The 23,124-nt window shown below is 41.7% G+C and overlaps 1 protein-coding gene across 2 annotated transcripts in view; it reads right to left on the reverse strand.

The window, feature by feature from the left end:
* adgrv1 (adhesion G protein-coupled receptor V1) overlaps window positions 1–23,124 on the reverse strand; it is a 156,241-nt gene that overhangs the window by 123,010 nt on the left and 10,107 nt on the right. For both annotated transcript variants that reach the window (XM_079686151.1, XM_079686150.1), the window contains 16 exons: window positions 16,973–17,160; window positions 16,108–16,257; window positions 11,498–11,593; window positions 9,924–10,028; window positions 9,622–9,735; window positions 8,862–9,092; window positions 8,097–8,434; window positions 7,713–7,983; window positions 5,273–5,599; window positions 4,624–4,800; window positions 4,183–4,406; window positions 2,117–2,243; window positions 1,474–1,659; window positions 924–1,104; window positions 289–452; window positions 80–203 (listed from right to left, as the gene is read on the reverse strand). In XM_079686151.1, the coding sequence (XP_079542277.1) occupies window positions 80–203; window positions 289–452; window positions 924–1,104; window positions 1,474–1,659; window positions 2,117–2,243; window positions 4,183–4,406; window positions 4,624–4,800; window positions 5,273–5,599; window positions 7,713–7,983; window positions 8,097–8,434; window positions 8,862–9,092; window positions 9,622–9,735; window positions 9,924–10,028; window positions 11,498–11,593; window positions 16,108–16,257; window positions 16,973–17,158 (3,001 nt within the window). In that variant the 5' untranslated portion in view covers window positions 17,159–17,160. The remainder of the gene's footprint in view (window positions 1–79; window positions 204–288; window positions 453–923; window positions 1,105–1,473; window positions 1,660–2,116; window positions 2,244–4,182; window positions 4,407–4,623; window positions 4,801–5,272; window positions 5,600–7,712; window positions 7,984–8,096; window positions 8,435–8,861; window positions 9,093–9,621; window positions 9,736–9,923; window positions 10,029–11,497; window positions 11,594–16,107; window positions 16,258–16,972; window positions 17,161–23,124) is intronic.

Raw genomic sequence — 23,124 nt, forward strand, 5'->3', positions numbered from 1 at the left:
AGGGAGATGAAAAAGGAGTAGATATAATATATCAGAATAGTATCACCTTCATGAACTGTATCCATAAAAGAACACTTACCAGAGAAGTAAATGGGGTCATCATTCTTATTAATCTGTAAGCTGGCAGTGAGTATGTTTCCCAGTCTTGCACCACCTGTAGCATTTAACACTGTGATGGTGAAATTCTCCATGTCCTCTGGGATCTGGAATAAACAAAGTATGAAAATGACTGTGGGCATCTAACTCCAATTTGGATTGTATGCTTTTTTTATTTAGTGATCATTTTACCTCATCAGGAACAGAGAAGAGAGTGAGGTTTTTGAGGAACTCCCCCTCCATGAAGGTGATGTCTCCCTGGATCGGGCTCACGTCTCCGGACCAAGCTGGCTCCAAGACCCAGGACACCGACACCTCTCCAAAGTGACCCCTGTTCCTCACCACAGGGTACACCGCTGGAGGAGAATAAGTAGAAACAAAGACGTATTTATATTTCCAAACACTTTTACAGTAAACAACTCTTTTGTATGCATTTTGATTTTGATTTCGTACCACCTGTCAAGGCTTTTATTTTAAGTTAGAGCACAATAATAATGTGGTTTTCTGCAAATATTGGGGATACACTCACTAAAGGCTGAGTGAAGTGTTTTTGCTTCTTAATATTCTCAGGACCAGATCAATAATTGGACTGCATCATCCAATCAGTGGGGGTGTACAAGTTGACTGAATAACAATTTTTCTGCTTTAATGATCCATTACAATAACATAATTAGCTGTAAACATAAACTTAGATCATGTCTATCTCATCCCCCATGCAGAAAATGTTCTGTGTGTCACTTCAATAAGGTCAGTTTTAAGTGTCAATGAGATAGTGCTTGACACTAAAAACTGTCATTATTATCTGAAGGATTGCTACTCTAAAGTACCTCGGTGAGTCTCGTCCCCTTTGCTCTCATTGATGGCCACCGTTAGTCCTGATTGGATGAACTCAATCACCCCAAAGGGGTCGTCATTCCTCCGCACTGTGATGTTGACCTCCCGCCGGTTGCCTAGGCGACTGGGTGGAGTGCTGTGGCTACTTAGCACCACAGAGAAAGTCTCGTCCAGCTGTATGCACACACACACACACACACACACACACACACACACACACACACACACACACACACACACACACACACACACACACACACACACACACACACACACACACACACACACACACACACACACACACACACACACACACACACACACACACACACACACACACACACACACACACAGAAACGCATGAGGTTTAATGGAGAAAGCACAGGTTTAAGATGTAGGGGAATTCAGGTCATACTGTAGCAGCAGACTATGACTACTAATCCACTATAAGACTATTTTTAGACTTGAAGGACCGAGTTTAGTAAGAAAAAAAAGTTAATAAATAAATGTGAGAGGTCATTATTGAATCGACCATATCCCTACCTCAGGCACCCCGTCAGGCCTCGCCACCAGCGCCACCACCACCTCTCTCTCTCCGGGTTTGAACTCCAGGATGCCCGTGGCGCCGTAGAACTCTGTGTTGTCTGAAGGCATGACGGCGTATCGCACCAGCTGTTTCAGCAGCTGGCCCTGGGCTCTGACCACGTGCAGCTCCACCGCCTCACCCTCCTAGGTACGTTTACAGATGTAAGCAGAAGACAGAGACAAGGGACACAATTATATGATATGGATTAGATGTAACATACACCTCACAGAAGCTGTTGTTATTAGATTAGAATAGTTTCAACTTGATTGTCATTGTAGAGTACTGGGACAGCAAAATGCAGTTAGCATCTAACCAGAGGTGCAAAAAAAAACTAAAGTATATAGATCATGAACAGTATTTTTGCGCATACACATTAGTATAAATCTAGAATACATTTAAGAGCTGGTAGAAATAAAGATATTATAATGAAGACACTGTAGACTTAATAAGAATGAATCAATATGGACCGTTACTGACACTTTTATAATTAATAATATGAGTACGCTTTACAAGCTAAAGCTGTGTGGACAGTTTGATATATTACATTTATATAGAAAGATATTTAAATTACAAAATATAGATTACATATTTTAGACTCACATTAATAAACCACGGGCCTCTGGACAGTGAGGAGAACTCAAAGACCCCCCCCGGGTCGTCGTTCTCCATGATGACAATCTCTCTGCTTGTGAAGCCAGCCTTCAGGATCTGATTCTCAACATTACTCCTATAACACACACACACACACACACACACACACACACACACACACACACACACACACACACACACACACACACACACACACACACACACACACACACACACACACACACACACACACACACACACACACACACACACACACACACACACACACACACACACACACACACACACACACACACACACACACACACACACACGCATAAACAGCATGAAATCATAATAGTGTTAGAAAAGACAGAAAGAAAACTCTTATCTTTGACACAAGGTGTGTAGTGTGTGTCGTTTGTTCACACAGCTAGAAAACTCAACTAGAGAACCATTGGGAACGTTCCTATCAACACTATGTTTCCAAAATAGCACAATAACAATGTTTAACTGTTACTGTGTTAGAGTGAAGGTCAAACATCCCAGAAAAGGTGCAGAAGTTGATTTCTAGTGTTTCGCCACAGACAATGGTGAATGATGTCTCTGAAGTCGGTACAATAACTTTTTTGGACTGGTTTTTTTTGTTGTGTTTTGAGCTTCTGAAACATCAATATTTATGAAATGAGGTTAAACTAAGCTCTTTCACTTCAATCAGTGTTATGCATTCTTTACATTGTGTGATGCTTATTCATTATTGGCCCCATATGTAGAGGTCCTGCTGTTTAAACCACTTTTAATAACAATGTCAATCTCCGCCGGGCCTGCCTCTTTATTGCTCGATGGGGGTGTGTGCATGTGTGTGTGTATGTTGAGAAAATTGAAGCCAAGTAAGCATCACATAACGGGTAAATTAGAGACAAAGACATGACAGAATGCAGCACTCCAAACAAACGCTCACAGCCAAGGCGCTGCATGCATACAAACAACATCTTTAAAGCGCTGCACAATCAGGCCTGGTTAAATTAGAGCGGAACACATAAAGAAGATTCTCTATTTACTCCCAACAACCACTCTCTTTTGGGTTCCCTTTTTTCACACCATCACTACCCCCCCCTCCCCCCACCACCACCCTAAACCCAGAGCCCCTCATCCCCACGTCAACCAAAGGGCCCAGAAATCCTGAAGTGGGCCCTTCTCTGAAAAACAAAGTCTTGATTCACGCCACACAAAAGGCCCAGGTTCATTCCACTCTCTACTTACCCGAAGTACACTATAAAGCGTGCAGTCTCCACCCTGCGGGGGAGGAGTGGGAGGGAGAGAGAGCTGCCGTTCTCATCAGAGCAACAGATGAACCCCCCCCCCCAAACCACAAACACACACATATCTCCAGAAAACCAACGCAGAGATGGGATGAGATAGCACCCACGCATCTTTCCCATACAGTTGGCTCTACAACTTAAATGATACCAGCTGCCAAACATTATTGTATTATAATTAATATTATAAAGCAGGAGGGTCTAATATGCTTTCATAATAATGAACAAAATAAACAATTATTATTGTGCTTAAAGATGACTTTGGTCTTGATCCATTTTTAAGTTTCTTGTTTTATTTCAAATGTCTTCTGTCTGTACTTCCTGTGTTTTCCTGTTTGATTTATTGTCTGTCTTGGACTTATTCGCTTCCATGCTTTAATGTTCAAAAAGGTATTTTTTTATATAAACAACGATATATATGACACTACTGGATATACACTACTGGATATACACTACTGGAATATATATAGATATACACTACTGGATATACACTACTGGATATACACTACTGGATATACACTACTGGATATATATAGATATACACTACTGGAACCCCAGAAAGCATGAAAGGGCCATTTAAATCCTGTTTAATTGTTTTGTCGTATCCTTCTATTTCTTTGTTTGTCGTACATCGGAACATTTCTCTTCTGTTTTGCCTGGTTTTCTTAAAATTAAAGCAATTTTCTGTTGTAAGTTAATGCCTCCTACCCTGCTCCACTTTCCACGACAACTTTTCCTGGAGTTGTATATCCCTACCTGTCCAGAGTGAGCAGTAAGGTCTCGTTGACTTCTGGGATGTTGTCGGCCATGATGGTGAAGTTGATGGAGGCATCGCTCTGCCCGGAGAGGAAGACCACAGAGCCGCTCAGAGGCTCCAGGTCCTTCACAGTTATATCCGCACGGTTGTCTCCGATTGGCTGAAGACTCCAGAAGACTTCAGCCTGACCGTCTGTCCCGTCACGACGCAGGGGAAGGCTTACCTGCAGAACCGAAGACATGGTCACCAAAGATATTACGGGAAAGGTTTTGACCAAATGATACTGATGTAGATCCCCAACAATTAAACTATACTATGAACCAAATGTAACACCGTAAAGTTAATTCAAATCATCTTACAAATTAGTAATATGCAGTTTTAGGGTTAGGTTTATGGAAAGTCATAAGAGCCGTGTCAACTGATAGAGGGTCATATCTTACTGTGCTGGTATTGCGGTCCTCTGGTTCATAGACCACCACTGTGGTGTTACTTGTAAAGCCGATTTCCCCGTTAGCGATGTCAGGGGTGACAGTCAACGTCCGGTTTAGAGGTCCCCCAAACCTCGGGCTGTTTGAGTGAATCATAGGTCTGATATCAACCAGCTCCACAGTATTCAACTAGGAGAAACAGATGAAGAAACTCAATTATTGAAAGGCTCACATCGGTAGCATGTCCCTGTAATAAATCAAAATGTAGCTACTTCTTAACCAAGGTCATTTATGTCCTATCGCTTTTAAATACGTCGTCTTTGTTACATTCACGTAGGTGTGTGTAAAAGGGTTTGACTGACAGTTTGTGATGTTATTATGGTTCAGAATGTGAAGGAGGCTTTTCTTGTTCTTTTTTTGTTGCTTGTTTGAGGAGCTAGGTGGTGTTGTTGCTTTGGACAGTCGGGAAAATCCCATAGCAACATGCCAGATTTAAGTGCCAGTGTCAAACCATTCACACATGCAAATGAGGCACTTAAAGCTTGGATGGCACTGATTTAGCCATTAAGTGGAAAAACAAACATAAAGGGCACATCTTTGCCTGGTTGACAATAATAAATGATGTCATTAAAAGAGAAAAGAAAGATATAGAAGCCAATACCTGTATGAGGAAATGAGCACCATTCTGCAGAAAGGCATCGTTCCTGATCGGCAGTATGACGCGCATCATCCGTTCGAGTGAAAACAGGACGTTAACAGTTTGGCTAACATTCAGAACCCGGTCCCGGGTTAGTGCTGGGTCTATCGGGCCTGCAGGTATGTAGAGGGCGGTGAGGGTCAAAGACACATTACCCAGTGTACCACCGTCACGCAGGAAGTGAAGCGACAGGAAGCGGCCGTCAGGTTGGCTCTGGATGCTTTGCTCTTTGGCCGGGTCGAACCGAAAGAGCCCGTAGACATCGTCACTGTCCTGGATGTAGAACACCATCTTTTGGGCAGAGCGGAGGAAAATCAGAACAAAGAGTAGAAAGGAAAACAAAAAATTGGCAAAAGAAAAAAGAAATAGGCATTTCATACGTTACATTCAAACTGAGAGAAGGAATAAAAACACATTGTCAGTCTCTTGACCTTAACCTTGCCACGTATTGAAGTTGAAGAAAAAGATTAACCTTTATTGATCCCCTACTTGTTTCCCCCTGTTTTGAATTTACACAGAACAGTACAAATACACACATGCATCGGAATACAGGTATGCAAAGCTGGAGTTTCTGTGGCTTGCTCAAGGGCACCTCGGCAGTGCCCAGGAGGTGACTCTGCACTTCTCTAGCTACGAGTCCACACACCGTATTTATTTGGTCGGATTATGACTTGAACCAAGTTCCTAATGACTGAGCTACTGCCTCAAATTGTCCCTCTTGTTTGTCTGACATTTCCACCCAACAACATCTCCATCAAATGCATGCCAGGATTGAAGCTAGAAGTTCATGTTTAAATTGAGCAAAAAATAGCTTCACTTCAAAAGTTTTCTGACAGTAGATGCACTGCAGTGAGGAGGAAGGTGATATATATTTAGGGTGTCAGGGGATAATTGCCATGAAGCCCACATTTACCAATAATTACTCTGGATGATTTTGTTGTGCATCCTGTTGTTGTGTAACCAAGACTGTATCAGCAAAAGAAGAAAGTAGAGGTGAGGAACAGAGAAAGGAAAGAAAATAAGTGAGACTTAACGTAGTAAAAATAAAGAGCCCTGAGCTAACTTTAGAGAAGCATCCTCTTTAATTAACTCTGCTAAGATGGATAGAGTAGCTTTTATGAGCATTTAAACTCAGGCTCATTCATTTCCATGCAACCTACACTTGGCTGATGCTTTGCCTGGCGGGCTCACGATAGCCGATTTACAGCTCAGTGTAATGTCGGTTAAATATCTTCGAGTTCATTTCAATTAACACTGATTAACTTGTCCCTCTGTTAAAATCCTCAAGGTATTTTCTGTTGAGTCAACTCTTTGTGCACAGGTGGTAAACAGACCCCACAACTTCACCACGTGAGGTGGTGATCTGGTGTGTGTTTGCACGTGACTGATGCAGAGTTTGTGCACGTCTCATCCCCTGCCTTCAATATAAACACGGCTTAGATCTGCCCACTGCTTTAACACATGGCCAAGAGGCTTGGACAAAGATGGAAGCTATAAAAAACCTGTCGCCACTTTTGCCCACGCTTTCTAAAAAAGAACACACAACACACACACACACACACACACACACACACACACACAAACACACACACACACACACACACACACACACACACACACACACACACACACACACACACACACACACACACACACACACACACACACACACACACACACACACACATACACAGACACACACACACACACACACACACACACACACACACACACACACACACACACACACACACACACACACACACACACACACACAGACACACAGAGGGCCTGCTGTTTCTGCTTTGTTTTGATTCAGCCACATTAAGGGAACACCCACAGAGCAAAGTGACACACTATAAGAGTTTGACTTTTGAAGTATGTGCCAAGTTTGCCACTGTACTTACAGTAGGTCACACATAAGCATTCACACATGCACAACATATGGAGGATTTGTTCGGGAACAAGTGCAGCATTATGTCTCTCAAACAAATTATAGTAACACAATAAATAAACTAAATTCATGTAACGGGATTCGTTTATCAGGATACAAAAAAAGGTAACTTTTCTCCATTAAAGTCACATTAGAAAAATCGGATTACTGGTTCAGGGTTACGCATTAATACACTTATTTCTATACAGTAGAATATAGTATACAGAGTACATACGAGCATAAGCTGTTTCTTGAAAAAGGAGGACACAAAGGGCAATATTTTTGATAAAAACTATCTTGGTTTGTTCTTTTCTTACATTGTTCTGTTGAACATTGAGTTTGAATCCGACACAGGTCGTCCCACCTGTCTCCCCCTTTCAGCCCTGTCTCTCAAATAAAAGCACTGGTGACTCACTGTCTTCATTGAAGAGACAGAGGAATTGGCATATCAAAGATCTCCTCAACACTGACCTCCATTGGTTCGTCGACTTCCACATTTCCTGTCGTAGTGTTGCGCAGCAGCTTGAGGAGGAAAGCCTCTGCTTCTTCAGGCAGACCATCCCCCACAATGTCGAGAGGAATCACAGCCGTCACCTGGCCGGCAGCGAATCTCACCGTCCCCGCTGCAGGCGTCAAATCATCTGAAACTGGGGAGGGGTCGCTGGAGTTTCTAGAGATGGACCAGTTTGCAGAGACGGCCCCATAGCTGCCTCCATTTCTAACAATAATGATCCCTTCAAATCTAGAGGGAATGATAGAAGATGGTTAAAGATGTAAAAATATTGGATGTTGTTTCAATATGATACAACACAAATGTCGTCAGAGTAAGACACATTTCATTTGTAAGGTATCCACCTCTGTGTCAGGTCTTCATTGATGGTGATTGGCTGAATGGCTGCACTGCTGCTGATTGACAGGACACCGTTAGGCTTGTCATTGGGCTCGATGGTCACTAGCACAGCATTGGGTGGAACCAGCACAGCGTCTCCTCTGATGCTTTCTTCCAGCAGCACCAGATGGAAGGACTCTGCGATTTCTGGCACGGCGTCATCAGTGATTTTGAACAGCAGGCTGGCAGTGTAGACAAACGGGGGGAATGTCACCGTTCTGACGGGCTGCAGGTCGAGGAAATCCACATCTGGTGACGCGCTGCCCTGTCCTCCACCGCTCACCACCATGTAATCCACAGAGACCTGAAGACAGAATAGTCCAAAGTCAAAGTCAAAGTCAACTTGATTGTCAATCTTTCAGTTTGTGTGTACAGACAGAGAGATCAACATACCGTTTCCCACAATCCCAAATACAAAACAAAATACATAAAAATATGTATGCAAATATGTATATACCTGTATATACACAATCAAAGACACATTAATATATATCCACACATTAAGACCTAAATAGAGATGATATACATATGGTAAATTGTATACTAATGCTGCATAAAAAAACAAAATGGAGTATTGCAATACTTATCACAGCAAGGCAACATATGGGAAACTGTAATTATGAAAATAAAAATCATTGCAATTAGACATGTTCTTCCAAATTCTGCAGCCTCATTGTATACTTTTTGAGTTCAATCTAGGTAAAGGAATACACATATTGAGAGAAAGGAACCTCGGTGTCATCGGAGCCAATGAACGGTCCGTCCTCAGTCAGCCGCCCGCGGGTCACATTGAGGGCGATGACTCCAGCGGACTCTTGCACTGCCATGACAGAGTGGGAGAATCTCAGCGGGCTGTCGTTACGCCGGATCCTCAGCTGGACGCTGCTGGCGTTGGGCCTGAGGAGAGCTCCATCTGCCACGCCTGTCAGCCTGACTGAAAACACTTCATCATCCTCTGGGATCTGGCCGATACAAAAAAGAAAAGCATTCACGTACAATTGAACATTGTATGTTTAACTCTGAATTGTCCTCTTTAGTACAGCGTACAGGTAGGACTGGTTTTAAACTCCCTTTTAAACATCCTCGTGGACGCTTCATTTTATGGAATTGTAATTATTGTATTCTAAGTGTATTTGTGTCTTTGTGTTTTGTACCCATTCATTGGTATTTTCACATTTATCTAGTCATTTTACTATATTCTCAGATATGTTTGTTGTTTTTACATAATCATTCATGTTTGTTGATTTGTGAAGCCCTCTGAGACAAATGTGTTTTGTGATATTGGGCTATATTAATACATTTGAATTGAATTGAATTGAATAAGTAAAATCTGCTTGATCCTATCAGACTTTGACAATTTAACATCCATCAGGGTAATGTAGATAATGATATTTTGTAAATGCAACAATACATGTTCAAAATACGTCCAATCAAAATCTCTCTTAAATATAATCATACAGTATATGGTTTAGTTTAGAGCTCGTTCAGTACCTGGTCATCCTTGATGAGGATGCTGAAGTGCACCACAGCCTGTCCCACAGGAATGGTGATGTTCCCCCTGTCTGGACTGAGGTCCTCAATGGCGGGGTTTGGACCTTCAGAGATCTGAACAGCAAGTGTGATGTTACCACGTCAGCATTTCAATGTACTATGTGAGACCCACAATAAGGTTTTACATGGACATTTAAATGTAATGTTTTGTGTGTTTGATTAACCTGTCATTTTCTAATAAATGGTCATGTGCAATAATCACAAGTCTATGTTTATGTACAGTCAGTGCACGGCCCTCTCACCTCATAGTTGACGGTCACAGTCCCAAATGTTCCTTTTTCTCTGATCAGGGTGAAAGGCACATAATGGCTCCTTCCTCTTGGTTCATCGACTACAACCTCCTCAGTCTGAGATGAAGAGGGGGGGGGGGGGGGGGGGGGGGGGGGGGGGACAGAGAAACAGACAAAACCAATAAGTCATATTTAATTAACAGTTTTGTATTCACTATAAAAATACATTAAATTATGAAACAAAGCAACACACACAATCCTTTATAAGAGAATATTTTATTTTATTTGACTTGTTTTATTTTGAGTTGTTCTAACAGTGTTTATGTTTTGTGTTCAGTGTTTTTACTTTTGTTCCTTCTACATATAACTATAAATACTTCTCATTCCACATGATAGTGAACACATAATGTTTATATGGTCACATTTATAAATGTATTAGATATTTAATGTGATATTGTATGTAGAACCTTGGCAGCAGTACTTAAGATACACATTTTCTACTTTAAAATTATTAATTAAAAGAGACAAAGGAGCGTGATCAAAGCTGTATATGCAGCATACAAAACAACAAATAAATATATATCCCATGGCAACAGAGAGTAAATAAAACATTCAATCTCACTAGTGTTTTAAGTCTTTATCGTGGTCTATAAATGTGAAAGTTAAATCCCCTTTTCTTTTTAAACACAATACAAGTTGTATTTTCCAAAACCAAAGAAATTCAAGAGGAAAACAAAACAAGAAGAGAATAAACAGCATAAAGGAATTACTTTAGTGCTCTAACATAAACACTCGTCCCGATGCCAGGAGGCCTTTATTGATTCTGAGCAAAGCCAAATCATTATCCAGCATCCGAGACCATCTGGGGGTGGCAGGGCAAACTGTTATACCACGCTGCCATGGAAACGCTAAAAACTTCCCCTGATAAGTGAATCCAGGGAGTTCTGTGGGTTTAATTACCCCCAGGATCCACAACCACGAGAGGGTCAATTCTCCCACAACCACAAGCATGAATAAACCCCATAATGCAGCAGTGGTTCCAAATAACTCCACCCACAACCCTTTACTTACTACTACTTACTAAGATGGTAATTACCCACAAATAAAAGTGCATGGTTATGGTGAAATTGCAGGTTAATGTGGCAAACAAAATCTGATACAGTGTGGCACAAAATGACTGGAGAAGGATTCATATTTTAAAATACAGAAAAAAGGTTATCATTTGTTCATAGATAAAAGTTTGTGTATGCTTGTAAGAAATGTTTTTTTTTAGAGGTGTCAGAAAAACATTATATCAATTAAATGAAATTATTAAAAATCAACATATTTATTTTATAACAATATCATATATTTAATATTTCATTGTTATTTATATGATTGTTATCATCATCAGTATTATTATTATTTAAGAGGCCTCCCATACTCAAATAATTATGCAACAAATGTGCATTATTATACCAATTAATGAGCTATGATGAATTGATGTAGGATTAATTATAGTTAGAAATAAGTGATTCACTTTAAAAGATGAGACAAAAGTGAAGAAACAAATGAACACAAGATGTGTTTGGATGATGGTTTCTTACTGAGTTGAAGGCGATTATTCCAAAGGCGTTGTCGTTGGACAGGATGGTGATGGTTGCCTTGTTTGGAGTTCCCACAGTCACACCATTAGAGGAGCTCTGGAAAAGGCAAGAATTGAAATGGTTAGATGGAACCAAGCCTTACAGTATGTACCTGAATGCATCTTAACCTCCCACTGACACTTGGGGTCATGTGAAAAACCAGAACGCCAGCATTATCCGTTGTCTTTACTTAATTTCTGTGCTCCCACTGAGGGTCCCCGGTGAGAGGGGACAAAGACAGGAAGTGCTGCTCTCAGCCTGCTTGATTTGTCAGGTTAGCTCACAGCGGGACGCCTCTTCAGGGCCGGTGCTCTGTGACTCGGCACTAAGACCTGAGAAACTTCACCAGGCTTAAAATCACACAGCGACTTCAGGGAGACACCATGTGAGATTTTAACTTGAGAAAAAGAACCAAGAACGTGCAAAGAGAGTTTCCATTTATCTGAAGACCATTAAAAAGAAAAACCACAGCCTTGTTATTTGGTGCAACTTCCCAAGATTTCTGTCATTGAGCAACATTTTAACAAGCATCGCATGACTAAACTGTCCTTTCATTGGAGCTGAAGTGAAAGAGACATTAACCAAAACTTTAAAGGTCCCCTGTTATACTTTTTTATTTTTCTCAGATATATTCAGAACATGTCTCTGAAGTGTTTGGCTCCAAATACCGAACAGATCATTGCAGCATTACCCAAAATCCCCTCTGTTTCAGCCCTGTTTCAAAAGAGCTGATTCTCTGTCTGCTACTTTAGATGAAAATAAGGAACCATTCCCCACGCCCCTCCGAGAGAGATTTGGTTAAAAATAACACAATGGGGGGGGGGGGGGGGTGCCAAAGATCGCAGGGGGGCGCCAGGCCTCAGATGATTTGGCCAAATATCACATTTACACTTTTTTTTTTTTTTTTACATATAATTGTAAAGCAATACATGATTTTCACTAAAAGCCTTGTCTCTACATAACAATAAAATATAACAAATAATTGATTAATTAATTTGAATAACAATTCAAGTTAGTAGCTAATAAAGGCATAAAAAGACAGAAATGTATAATTCTTTCTTTAATAGAAATGTTTCTTCTGCCCGTAAAGTGTCCAAACCGGGCTTGTCTGGATAAGCGCATTTTTAAAACATAGTCATCGTCCATGCCGGTTTCAGTTGGATTATTTGTCACAGTTGCTCCGATCAGATCGGCTCCTCCATTTTGTAGATTATTGACGACTTTTGAATCCACATAAACACATCGGCAAAATCCGGCTTACTTTGAGCATGTGTTTTAAACTGTTTGATACCTTTGTGAATTGTTTCCACTTCCGCCGTCCTTTAATTTCTTCATACAGCGGGAATCCAAATTAATGAATCCTGAGTCCAATAACCATCAAAGTCACTCCAATAGTGCTCCTTCATTACGCTTTCATCCTCCTTTAACAAAATACTTCACATTCATCCAGTTTGTGGGAGTAGTTGTAGCATTTTTGAGACTTTTAAACTTTAATTACCGCTGTTGTGCCCCCCACATTGTGTGTGTGTGTGTGGGGGGGGGGGGGGGGGGCGAAACTTCCAACAGGAGTCATTTGGGGGGGCTCTTGGGAAAAAAGGTTGGGAACCACTGCTCTAGGAGGAGATTCAGGTGATAAGGTGGGGGGGGGGGGGGGGTTACCTTGGTTGGTGATTGGCTAATGGTTACACAAGCCAAAACATCGTTATGACATCATAAAGTGGCCAAAATCTGATCAGCTCATTTTCAGACAGGTTTTTATATAAATGGATCAGGACCAAAAGAGACAGAATCTTTGTTCCTGAAACTTTCAGAGTCTCTTTACACAGAGGGGACACATGCTCCCTTTGCAACAAACTAACATACGTGCCTAGGATAATTAGTATATGTGCTGCAATGAGATGTTTGACTAAGTGTGATACACATACACTTTATTTTCCAAGTCCAATTAAAGGCTCTAAGCAGAACAACTGTATGCAAGTGATTGGCATTCTGAGGTGAAAGCAGACAAAGGAGACAACGAATAAAAAGAAAGTGCTTAGGCCTCTTGCGTTTATCCCTCTATTCAAACAGGGCTTTCCCCAGCTGTAACAGAGCTTTCCTTAGCAGCTGAGTTGCTGTAGCGGTCAACTCACAGACACTGAATCCACATGCTGCCACAAAGCCAAGACACTGACCGAGCCAGGAAGCTGCTCACACACTTACCGAACCCTAACCCATTAAAAAATCACATTCAAATAAGGAGTGATTCAAACAGATTTAAAAAGCCAGGATCGTAACTCACAGGTAACTTATCATAAACCAGCCACTGATCTTATGTGTTCTGACTCACTGTGTGTTTTTACCCTATGTTCCTCCACAGCGCTGGTGGGCTGCACCTGCTCTGGTCCACACCAATTCTACACTATAGTATCTAGTATATATTGGGGGTGAGTAGAGAAATTCTTGTTTTGTTTTTACGTCTGTGATTGCAATCCTACATACAATAGTCCAAGTGTTTGTCCAAAGTTAAAACTGCGTCCCCAAATCAGAATCTGCTCAAGTATTGTAGGTCTTTTGAGAAACTCTATGAAACAAGCTACCATAAACCAGCTTTAAAATCAAAACTGCTCCACCTGTTAAAAATCTGCTCAAAGATTGTTGGTCAACCCTGTCAGAGACTCTATGACTCAGCCTATCATAACAACCTAGTGAGGCTGTCCAACAACATCATCTCTGACCCAAACCATGTTCTGAACACTGAATATGAACTGCTACCATCTGATCGGAGATACATGGTCCCAACATTCAATAAGGTCAGACTGAAGCATCCTTTGTGTATCAGTCAATCCTCACAGTAAACACAGAGCTAAATCAGACCAAATGCACGCTGAAGGCTCTTTGAGCAGCTTTTGTCTCACTGATTGTGCTGTTACGTTAAATGTTTGTTGTTTGTGTTTCATGTATTGTGTCTGGATACTTGTCTGTTGGTGTTGGACATGGAGCTGCTGTGACGCAAGTCAAATTTCAGACTTGATCTGACAAATAAAGTAATATTGTATCGTATCGTATAATAACATATTGAGGCTGGCCAACAACGTGTTCTCTGACCCCAACCGGAAACAAAGGGTTCCACAATTTAAAGGAACTCTTGAAAGTAAATGCAGAGTTTAATCCCAATGAATCAAATGTACATTAAAGGGTCCTTGTTGATGTTTTGATGTGAACAGATTTTAGACCTGAACTGATTGTATTGTATATCGTATATAACAGTTATTGGTCTGTCTTACTCGGTAGCAAAGTTAGTATTCATATTTGAATTAAAACGAATATAGCAGGTTTCACTGTCAGAAATGATAAATGAACCCTTTATTTCTCACTTGCACTTGATGTATGACACCCCTTGTAGTGCACATCCATCCTCCAGACAGGCCTTCAGTAAACTGATAGGGTAGCATTTGGCAAAAGCTTTGTTTCCGCTGTAGTGTAAACAGAAGGGCTAAGTGGGCCTCATCTGGTCTTTCACTTTGGTAGCACGCTAAATACGGGATCGCGCGACTGGATTTTAACCAGATGTCACAAAAATGCAGCGTCAAATTGAAAATGTTTTGAAGAAAGTCACTCTTGCTGACAGCTGTTCAGAGTTGTTGTTGTTCGTTTTGTAGACTTAAACCGCTGATTCAAATCGACCTTTGTCTTTGGTCTTTTAGTGAGGGATGAGACAGGCAGACAGCAGGACCAGCTCCCAGCTCATCAATCACACCTGACAGCTAAAGGCTGCGTGAAACCATGGAGACAGTCTCTAGGTGTGAGGCATCCTGGGCTTGGATGGTGATTCAATTGACAATCATTTACAATGTTTACCCATTAAAAAACAAGTTCACTTTCAAAGGTCTAAATCTGTATACCATAACCCTTATGCCAACACACATGCTAATGCTAACCCTAAATGTAAGACTGTAATGTTCTTGTTTTAAATCTTTTTTACAACAGTAACTGGACAAAATGAAAGAGGTTTGTGTTATCAGCAGTCTCAAAATGCATGACAATATAAATGGGGTTGTAAATCCATTGATTCATTGTAACAGACTGAGCTTTCATCAACAATACAGTGTCAATTGCAATGGTGAACACACGACATACAGAAATGAAATCCTCGGAACGGACATGCCCATTGAAGTGAATGGGGACGGTGAATAAGGGAATCACTTTAATCTTCTGTGCGGTGGGGCTGTGGCTGTCAAAGTTAGTTTCTGCTCACAAAGGTATCTTTTAGTGGGGAACCTCAGAGGTGCACACAACATTTAGCCCCACCCAGACCAACCCTGGAGAAGCCCCGTAGGGCACACACATCAAAGACCCTGGAGCTCAGACCCTCCCAGGCTTACTGTGGTCTTGGCCCCGACTCTCTATTGCTTAGGAGATGGGATGAGGGTTAAAGACGGTCAGGCAGGGGCAGAATTAAAGCACTTTGTGGGAAGGAAACGTGGTGTTGCAGAGAGAAGGGAATGAGGAGGAAAGTGAGTCAATCCAAAAACCATGAAAGAAAACCAAATCCAATTCAAAGACATTGCGAACAAACAATAGGTAATTACCTGTAATCTAAGGTTGAAGGTAAAGGTCTCATCTGCTTCTGGCAGGTTGTCATCTTTCACAGCAATGAAGATGGTCTTACTGGACTCAGTGGACAGCAGGAAGGCTGCAGCATTAATGGATTCAAAATCCCCTGTGTCCTCTCCCTCAAGCTGGGGAAACAAGAAAACACTCAAACAGATTAATCACTACTGAAATGAACAAAGATGCCTGCTTCTTTTGTGTACTTTTTGCATCCATTTGACAGTGGTAAATGAAGACAGGAAAGGCACATAACAGATGGAAAGAATGTGGCACAGTAGATTCAAAGTTGGTGTGAATTTAAGATGCAGCAGGTACATGACTTTTTCCTTTAATAGCATGCTTTGGGCTTGAGGTTTTTGACTGTTTCATCTCTTCCCAACCGCAGATAAGTACGTTTCAATAAGTTTCAATAAGTTTCAATTTGATCCTCAGTTGCCCTTCTGTCTATCCCCATTAGACTTCCGGGAGGGAAGCCGGATATTACACTCTTATATCAACTACCATGGCAGCTCAGGTGTAATAATCCATGTGGCAAATCTGGTAAAGGTATCAAGAAGTAAGGAAACCCCCCAACCACAATTCACAGCCCGTGAACTCTCCTTACTGGACACCAGCTGTGAGCAGCTGACACCTCATGTGGAGGTTGTAAAGCCTAAGCCAACAGTGATTTCAAAACACTTACTGGCCGCTGTGTGCCATAGGGAAAAAGGTCATTCATTCTGATCTTCGCTAGACATATAAAGGTGGAGGCTCCGCAACACAGCAAGGTGCTTAAAACGAGACAAGATAGATGACTTGAACGGTTGATGAGTTTTGTTTCACGTGAGTGCATGGATGTCCTACCAGAACCAAAGCAGTCACATTGACCGGGTCTCCCACTCTCTCCACGACCAGTCGGACCACAGCTTCCTCGCTCTCGTTGACAACAAAGTCAGTCTGGCCCAGAAACCGCAGCGTGGCCGACTCAGACGCTGTGCCAGGGACGGACAGCGCCAGAATCCAACCAGCAAGCAGGAGGACAGGGAGCATTCCTGCAGAAAGAGGGGAACCATGAGCATCTTTTGTTCACCATAGATCTGGTTTTATTTCAATTTGAATCTGTTAACATGTGCTTCCCTCTTCATTTAATATGTTAGTCTACTAATCTTGATTGTGCCATTTGTCTGCACTGTTCTCTTTGTTTTTGCATTGTACATTTCCCAGCTGTGTGACTCATGAAGGATTTACATTTCTGATAGTGAAGGACAAATAGACATTATGCATATTGAAATGACTCAAAGGCCAATATGGGGCTAATTTGAGAAGTTGATGAACTCGAAAGGCAAAAAAAAGTTAGAATTGTAATCATTCAGCGCCTAGTGTCATACATAAATATACTCCAGATTAAGATATGTGTTCCAATACTGCAGAAATGATGTCAGAAATGTATGAAAACACTAGAAAACACTGACATTTAGAAATATAAAGTCAGTTTGAATTCAAATGAATGTGATCTACGGGCAGTATTGAGTGGCCAGATGTTCACATGGCCTGACTTTAGCTGGTCATTGTGGTCTGAATGATTCATAACATTATTCCATCATTTCAACAGCTGTTGTCCTCATGTGGCCATAACTGTTAAAGCAGTTGTTGTCGAATGTATTCTCTTCTGACCACATGCATTGAAAGCCAGTATAAATATAATCACTGAAGGTAGTTTCAGTATTTCAGCATCAGCCTCACTGAAACACTCTCCTCTCTCTAATTATCGTTTCTGATCTCATGCTTCCTCCAATCATCCTCGCATCTCTCCTACATCGCTCTGCCCTCCTCCCCTCATCTGTCCCCTGCTTTCCCTCATCCAGAATAATCCTAAAGCTGGATGGAGCCACTAAGACAGTTGTCATGGTTAACACAACAAAACAACACAGCATGACAGAGGGGTGGAGCCAGCTTATAGCCACATTCGACCACTATGTCCTGTCTTTCCCCTCCATGCGTCCTCTTACCCATCCCATTCATAACTCACACCACACACTTTTGCCAACAGTATGAACACTTAAGGTCTAAATTGCTCTTAATTACAAGGTTTAAAAGAGCATCAGCAGCTACGGTGGGTGAAGTCATGCTGTTTGGGTCTTTTTTCGAAAGCAGAAATCGTTTGGGGAAAGTTGGACATTGAAAAGAAACCATTTTTCATATGTTCCATAGCTGTTAAATCAATCTGAGTTATTCTCAGTAGTGGCGGGTGTTTAAATAGCAACCATCCATCAATCCATCATCCACAAGACACTCTGTCAGCATTAGAAGTTGTAAGTTGACAGTTACAGTCAGAATCAATCGGGTAAAAGTGTGTTTGAGAGTTTGTGTAGAGGTGGTGTCAAGTGTGTGTCTGTGTGAATGTGTAGCACACAGGCCAGCAATGGAGAGCTTCCTGGGAAATCCATCAAAAAAGGATTTAGAGCTGGTGGGGAGGCTGGACAGTGGGGGACAGAGGGTGAGGCTAAAGGGGGAAGAGGTGAGCGTGTCGCTGGACAAAGAGAATAAATCCTGTTATTCGTCCTGCTCTCTCTCCTGGGGTTGGGAACTTCTTGCACCACTGGCCAAGAGCTTGCGGGGAAAGCTATTACCCCTCTCCCTGGAGCTGCCTCACACACTTAGAGCCTACACTAGTCTAGAACACACTCTACTGGGACATGGGTTACCCGAGGGTGTGAAACTTTACAGCATGCGCACACCTGCTAGTGTATATCCACATGCCTGCTTAATTGAGACATATTGGACAATCAAGGCAAAACATTTCAAGTGCTATTTCTAACCCATATAAGCACATCAGGTTTCATAGAGCCAAAACATTTCAAGTGTTACTCAACTGGCTTTAGATAAGCCAGTCCTTTGTTAGTATACAGTATAAGTTCTTTGTTAGTAATTCTATCGATCGAAGTGGAGTCGAAAGAGATGAGTTTTCAGTCTGCGCCGGAAGGTGTGTAGGCTTTCTGCTGTCCTGATTTCAATGTGGAGCTCATTCCGATTCCACTACAAGGCTATGGTTCGACTCCTTCTGGATACAAAGCCTTGATTACAAGTCTCATCGTTTCTTGTGAAACAACAAATCCCCTTTGAACAGCTCGTAGATGTAATCAACGATGGCCTTGTAGTCGGCCAGAACCAGCCATTTCCTCCTGCAGAAAGGAGACAATCTCCTCCAAGTCCGTTTGGTTCTTTCTTCGAAATAATAGACACAGTTTCTTGCACAACCCTTTCAAAGTTCTAATACTTATGATAATCTGATGCTGATGTGCCAAAATATTAAGTATTTGGTTATTTGAGAAACCTAAACTAAAGTACTGCTTCACAAGATGCTCCACGTTCCTCATTTTATTGTAGGACGCTGCTCTTGTCTCCTTCTCAAGTCACTTATGAAACTTTAATCCATAGATTGTATATATAAAGCTTTAATCTCGTAATTATGAATTTATTATTTTCGAAATCTTTTTTTTTTATTTTTTAAATGTGGCCTTATACAATAACTCATTGACCATATCATGCACAGCTGAGTTTTACGAATTGTAAAGCCGTGGAAGGTGCGGAAAGGGAAGTTTAATATTGAAACCCACACCACAGAAGATGTGATTATGTTTATCACAGCATTCCTAGGCACCTACCTGGCCAACAATAACGCACAGCAAAGGAGCTAAAGGGGGAGGGGTCGTTGGATATAAGTAGGTGCTTATGAATGTTGACACAATAAACACTAATAACTTACTAGGCTACAGAAAAACGAGATTCAAGTGCCAACGTTATACAAATGACCGTTACTACAGACATGCATCCTGCTAGCTGTAGCAAACGGGGCGTGACAGAACTTCACCAGTAGCATATGTTGAGTTTGCAATAACTGACAGTAAATATTCAGCTTATGAGACAAGTTACTGTTTCTGAACCAGAGCTGTATGTTTTGAATAACGTTAGGTTACCGCCGCACACCAAATACTGCTACAGCTGGTTCTTTGAGCCTCCCTCTGCTAATCCTGACATCATTCATAAATCCTTTGCACTTCTTATGAGTAACCTGATTAATATTTGTATTTGGTGACTAAATATCAAAACTTATACTAGAGGCTGATATTTTGAGACGTTTAGGGAACATTAGTGTGCAAAATATTAAAGGGACCAACAGTTTAGGGAAGTCTTAGCCTTCTCCAGCTTTTATGTCCTGCTGCCGCTTAAAATCACCATAATGTCGGTTTCATTTCTTTCAACAGCAGAAGGAATATAGTGTACTGCTGTCTCTTCCCTTTCTTTTCACTGGTGCCTTCATCAGCTTGACCTTGACTTGCAAGTCTCTTCAAGGCTATTCATTATCTGGATATATATTTGTTTTTCATAGAATCTCAGTCTCTTTGTCCTATTTGGCTTCTTTTTCAGAACAAAAAGTTGGGCTTCTCTATTTCTTCAGTAAATCTGCCTCAAAACCTCACTTCCAAACTCCCAAAGCATTGCCTAACATCATGTGGACCACAATCTTTGAGATGGATGATATGGTTGCGAGCATCCAACCCTCTAACATCCTAAACCCCCTCCTTAAAAATAGAGGGGTGGTCCCTTTAGCATCCACTGACCACGATGCCGCACTCTTCCAAAGAGAGTAACACAAAGCAGATGCTGTGTGGATGGCACAGGTCGTTCCTACAAGCAGCAGGGCAGTTTTTGTGCGGGCATCATGCGTTGTGCCAGCCCTGACCCCGGGGGTTAGGGGACCAATGGTCTCTCTGTCACAGCAAAAGGCATCATGGAGCGCCTGGCGCAGACCTCTGACATTGATAAGGCTGGGAGTCAGAGTCCATGGAGAGAGGTGCACAGCGGCACAGTTGCATGCATACAAATATTCACACAAGTTTGCATACGAGGAAGCATTGGCGAACTCACAGTTAGCAACTAAAATGTAGGATCTCAATGCTCGGAGAGACAGCTGGGTGACAGGCCAGGACACTGGAGAGCTCTGAAATGTCCATCAAAAATATCGCAAGGCCAAAGGAACAGAAAATGATGGCTTGGGCCAGGACTCAGGGACCAGGCGCTCCAACAAACCACAGACAGCACCACAACTGAAGAGACTTCACATTCTCAACATTTAAAACAGCTTTTATTGACATAGTCTGTGACTCTAACCTCAGACAGCTGACTTTTCTTTTATGTTACATGACTTTATTTCCTGGAACTCGCATAGTGTCAAATAAAATATGTATTTATAGTACAGGCTAAATATGTTATGCCTCTTTATCCACAACAATGAGTCATCAAATGTACGTCAAAATACGTCAACAAGCTCAAATGAAAATCAACCCCTTAGCCTGTAACAATCCAGCATCGTAATGAACAAACCATAGGTTACAAAAACCTGATTATTAGATCATTAAACAATGACATTGAACCTGCTTTCAACATAACAGTTTTTGTTAATACTTCCATCAAGCTCCTTTCTTCTTTTCAATATGCCAAGTCATGTCAGATGTTGGTCCTTTGGCATAGGGAGGCTTTGTGTTTGCCAGGAAAGTTTATTAGCGCCTGGTATTGTGTTACAACAGAAGTGCCACTAAGTCCACTCGTTTCACCGGCTAAACTCAGATCAAAGCAAAAGGGAACTATGCGTTGGCAGCAAAACACACATACGCACATGCACGCACTAACACACATGTACTTCATGTAGAGTATCCCTTCAGTATCTGCTTGTAATCACTCACTCCTCTGTCTCCCTTAATAATCCACATCTTTAGTGTATCTGAACAGTTTTACCTTATTCTATTTTTAATTATATTGTTACTTTCTTTTGTTGTTTCGTAATCCTATTAACCCTGTGTATGTACTCTTACCTGTCCTATCCTGTGTAGACATTGTTTCTTATCCCTATTTCGGCTAAACCTGAATGATGGGGAATAAAGTGGCCTTATTATGATTATTATGATTATTACCTTCCCTGTAGTGTGTTATATAGATTTGTGTGCATGTCAATGGTCTGCAAAGGCTAAAATCCCAACGTTCTCTCAAGAAGGAGTTTCTCTCCCACACACTCCCCCCCCCCCCGGCCTGAAACGCTTCCTGGACTCCTTTGTTTACTTCCGTAACATAATGACATCATTATGTAACACTCGCACTTCTATTGGCTGGGGCAGGGGGGACATCTCTAGGCAGTTGACCAATCGCAACAGAGCCGGCCAGCTAACCAATCAGAGCAGACTGGGCTCTGGTTTCAGACAGAGGGTGAAAAGAGGTGCAGCAGCACAGGGAGTATGAGAAAAATAAAGAGCTTTTTGAACATTACAGCATGGAGACATGTCACAGTAGAGACACTACATACTGATATGAACCTGAACATGGGCATAATACAGCCCCTTTACTAAAGGGTAATCTTATCTTAACTTAACTTCTTCTTGACAACTAACTCCTCCTGTATCTCTGTGATGGATAGCTCATCCACAGAGAGATATCCCAACAGGCTCAAACATGATAAGCACCCTGACCAGTCACCGGTGATAACATCAGTGCTCTTCAGCAGTGGTTTGACCTCATCACCAGTCAGCCCTTTTTAAAGGTGTTAGTAGCCTGGTTTAAAACAACAAAAACATTACATCGGATCCCTTGCAGTCACTCACACACACTCACACACACACTCCCTGATCTATGTGATATCCCTGTCGGAGGTGCTGAGGCGGTGTCTGGTTGCAGGGCTGCTCCTGGGGTCAGGGCTGGTGCCTCTTGGGTTTCTTCTGACAGTGGCCTCTGTGTCGCAATCTTTAGCATGAATTATTCACTGAAAGTCTAAGACTTAACAGTCAAAGGACGGTATTAAGCATGACAATGCAGGATTCACTGTATAGCATGTGCCGAAATAGTAATCCGGATGTTGACATACTGAAAGAACACATGATTATGCTGTCACAGACGGCCATGTTTCACAGTTAATTTCTGTCTGTAAGTTAAAAATATGGCTTCAATTTCCATCATGTTTTCTCTGA

This window comes from Notothenia rossii (assembly GCF_949606895.1).
Source record: "Notothenia rossii genome assembly, chromosome: 6".
Taxonomy (NCBI): Eukaryota; Metazoa; Chordata; class Actinopteri; order Perciformes; family Nototheniidae; genus Notothenia; species Notothenia rossii.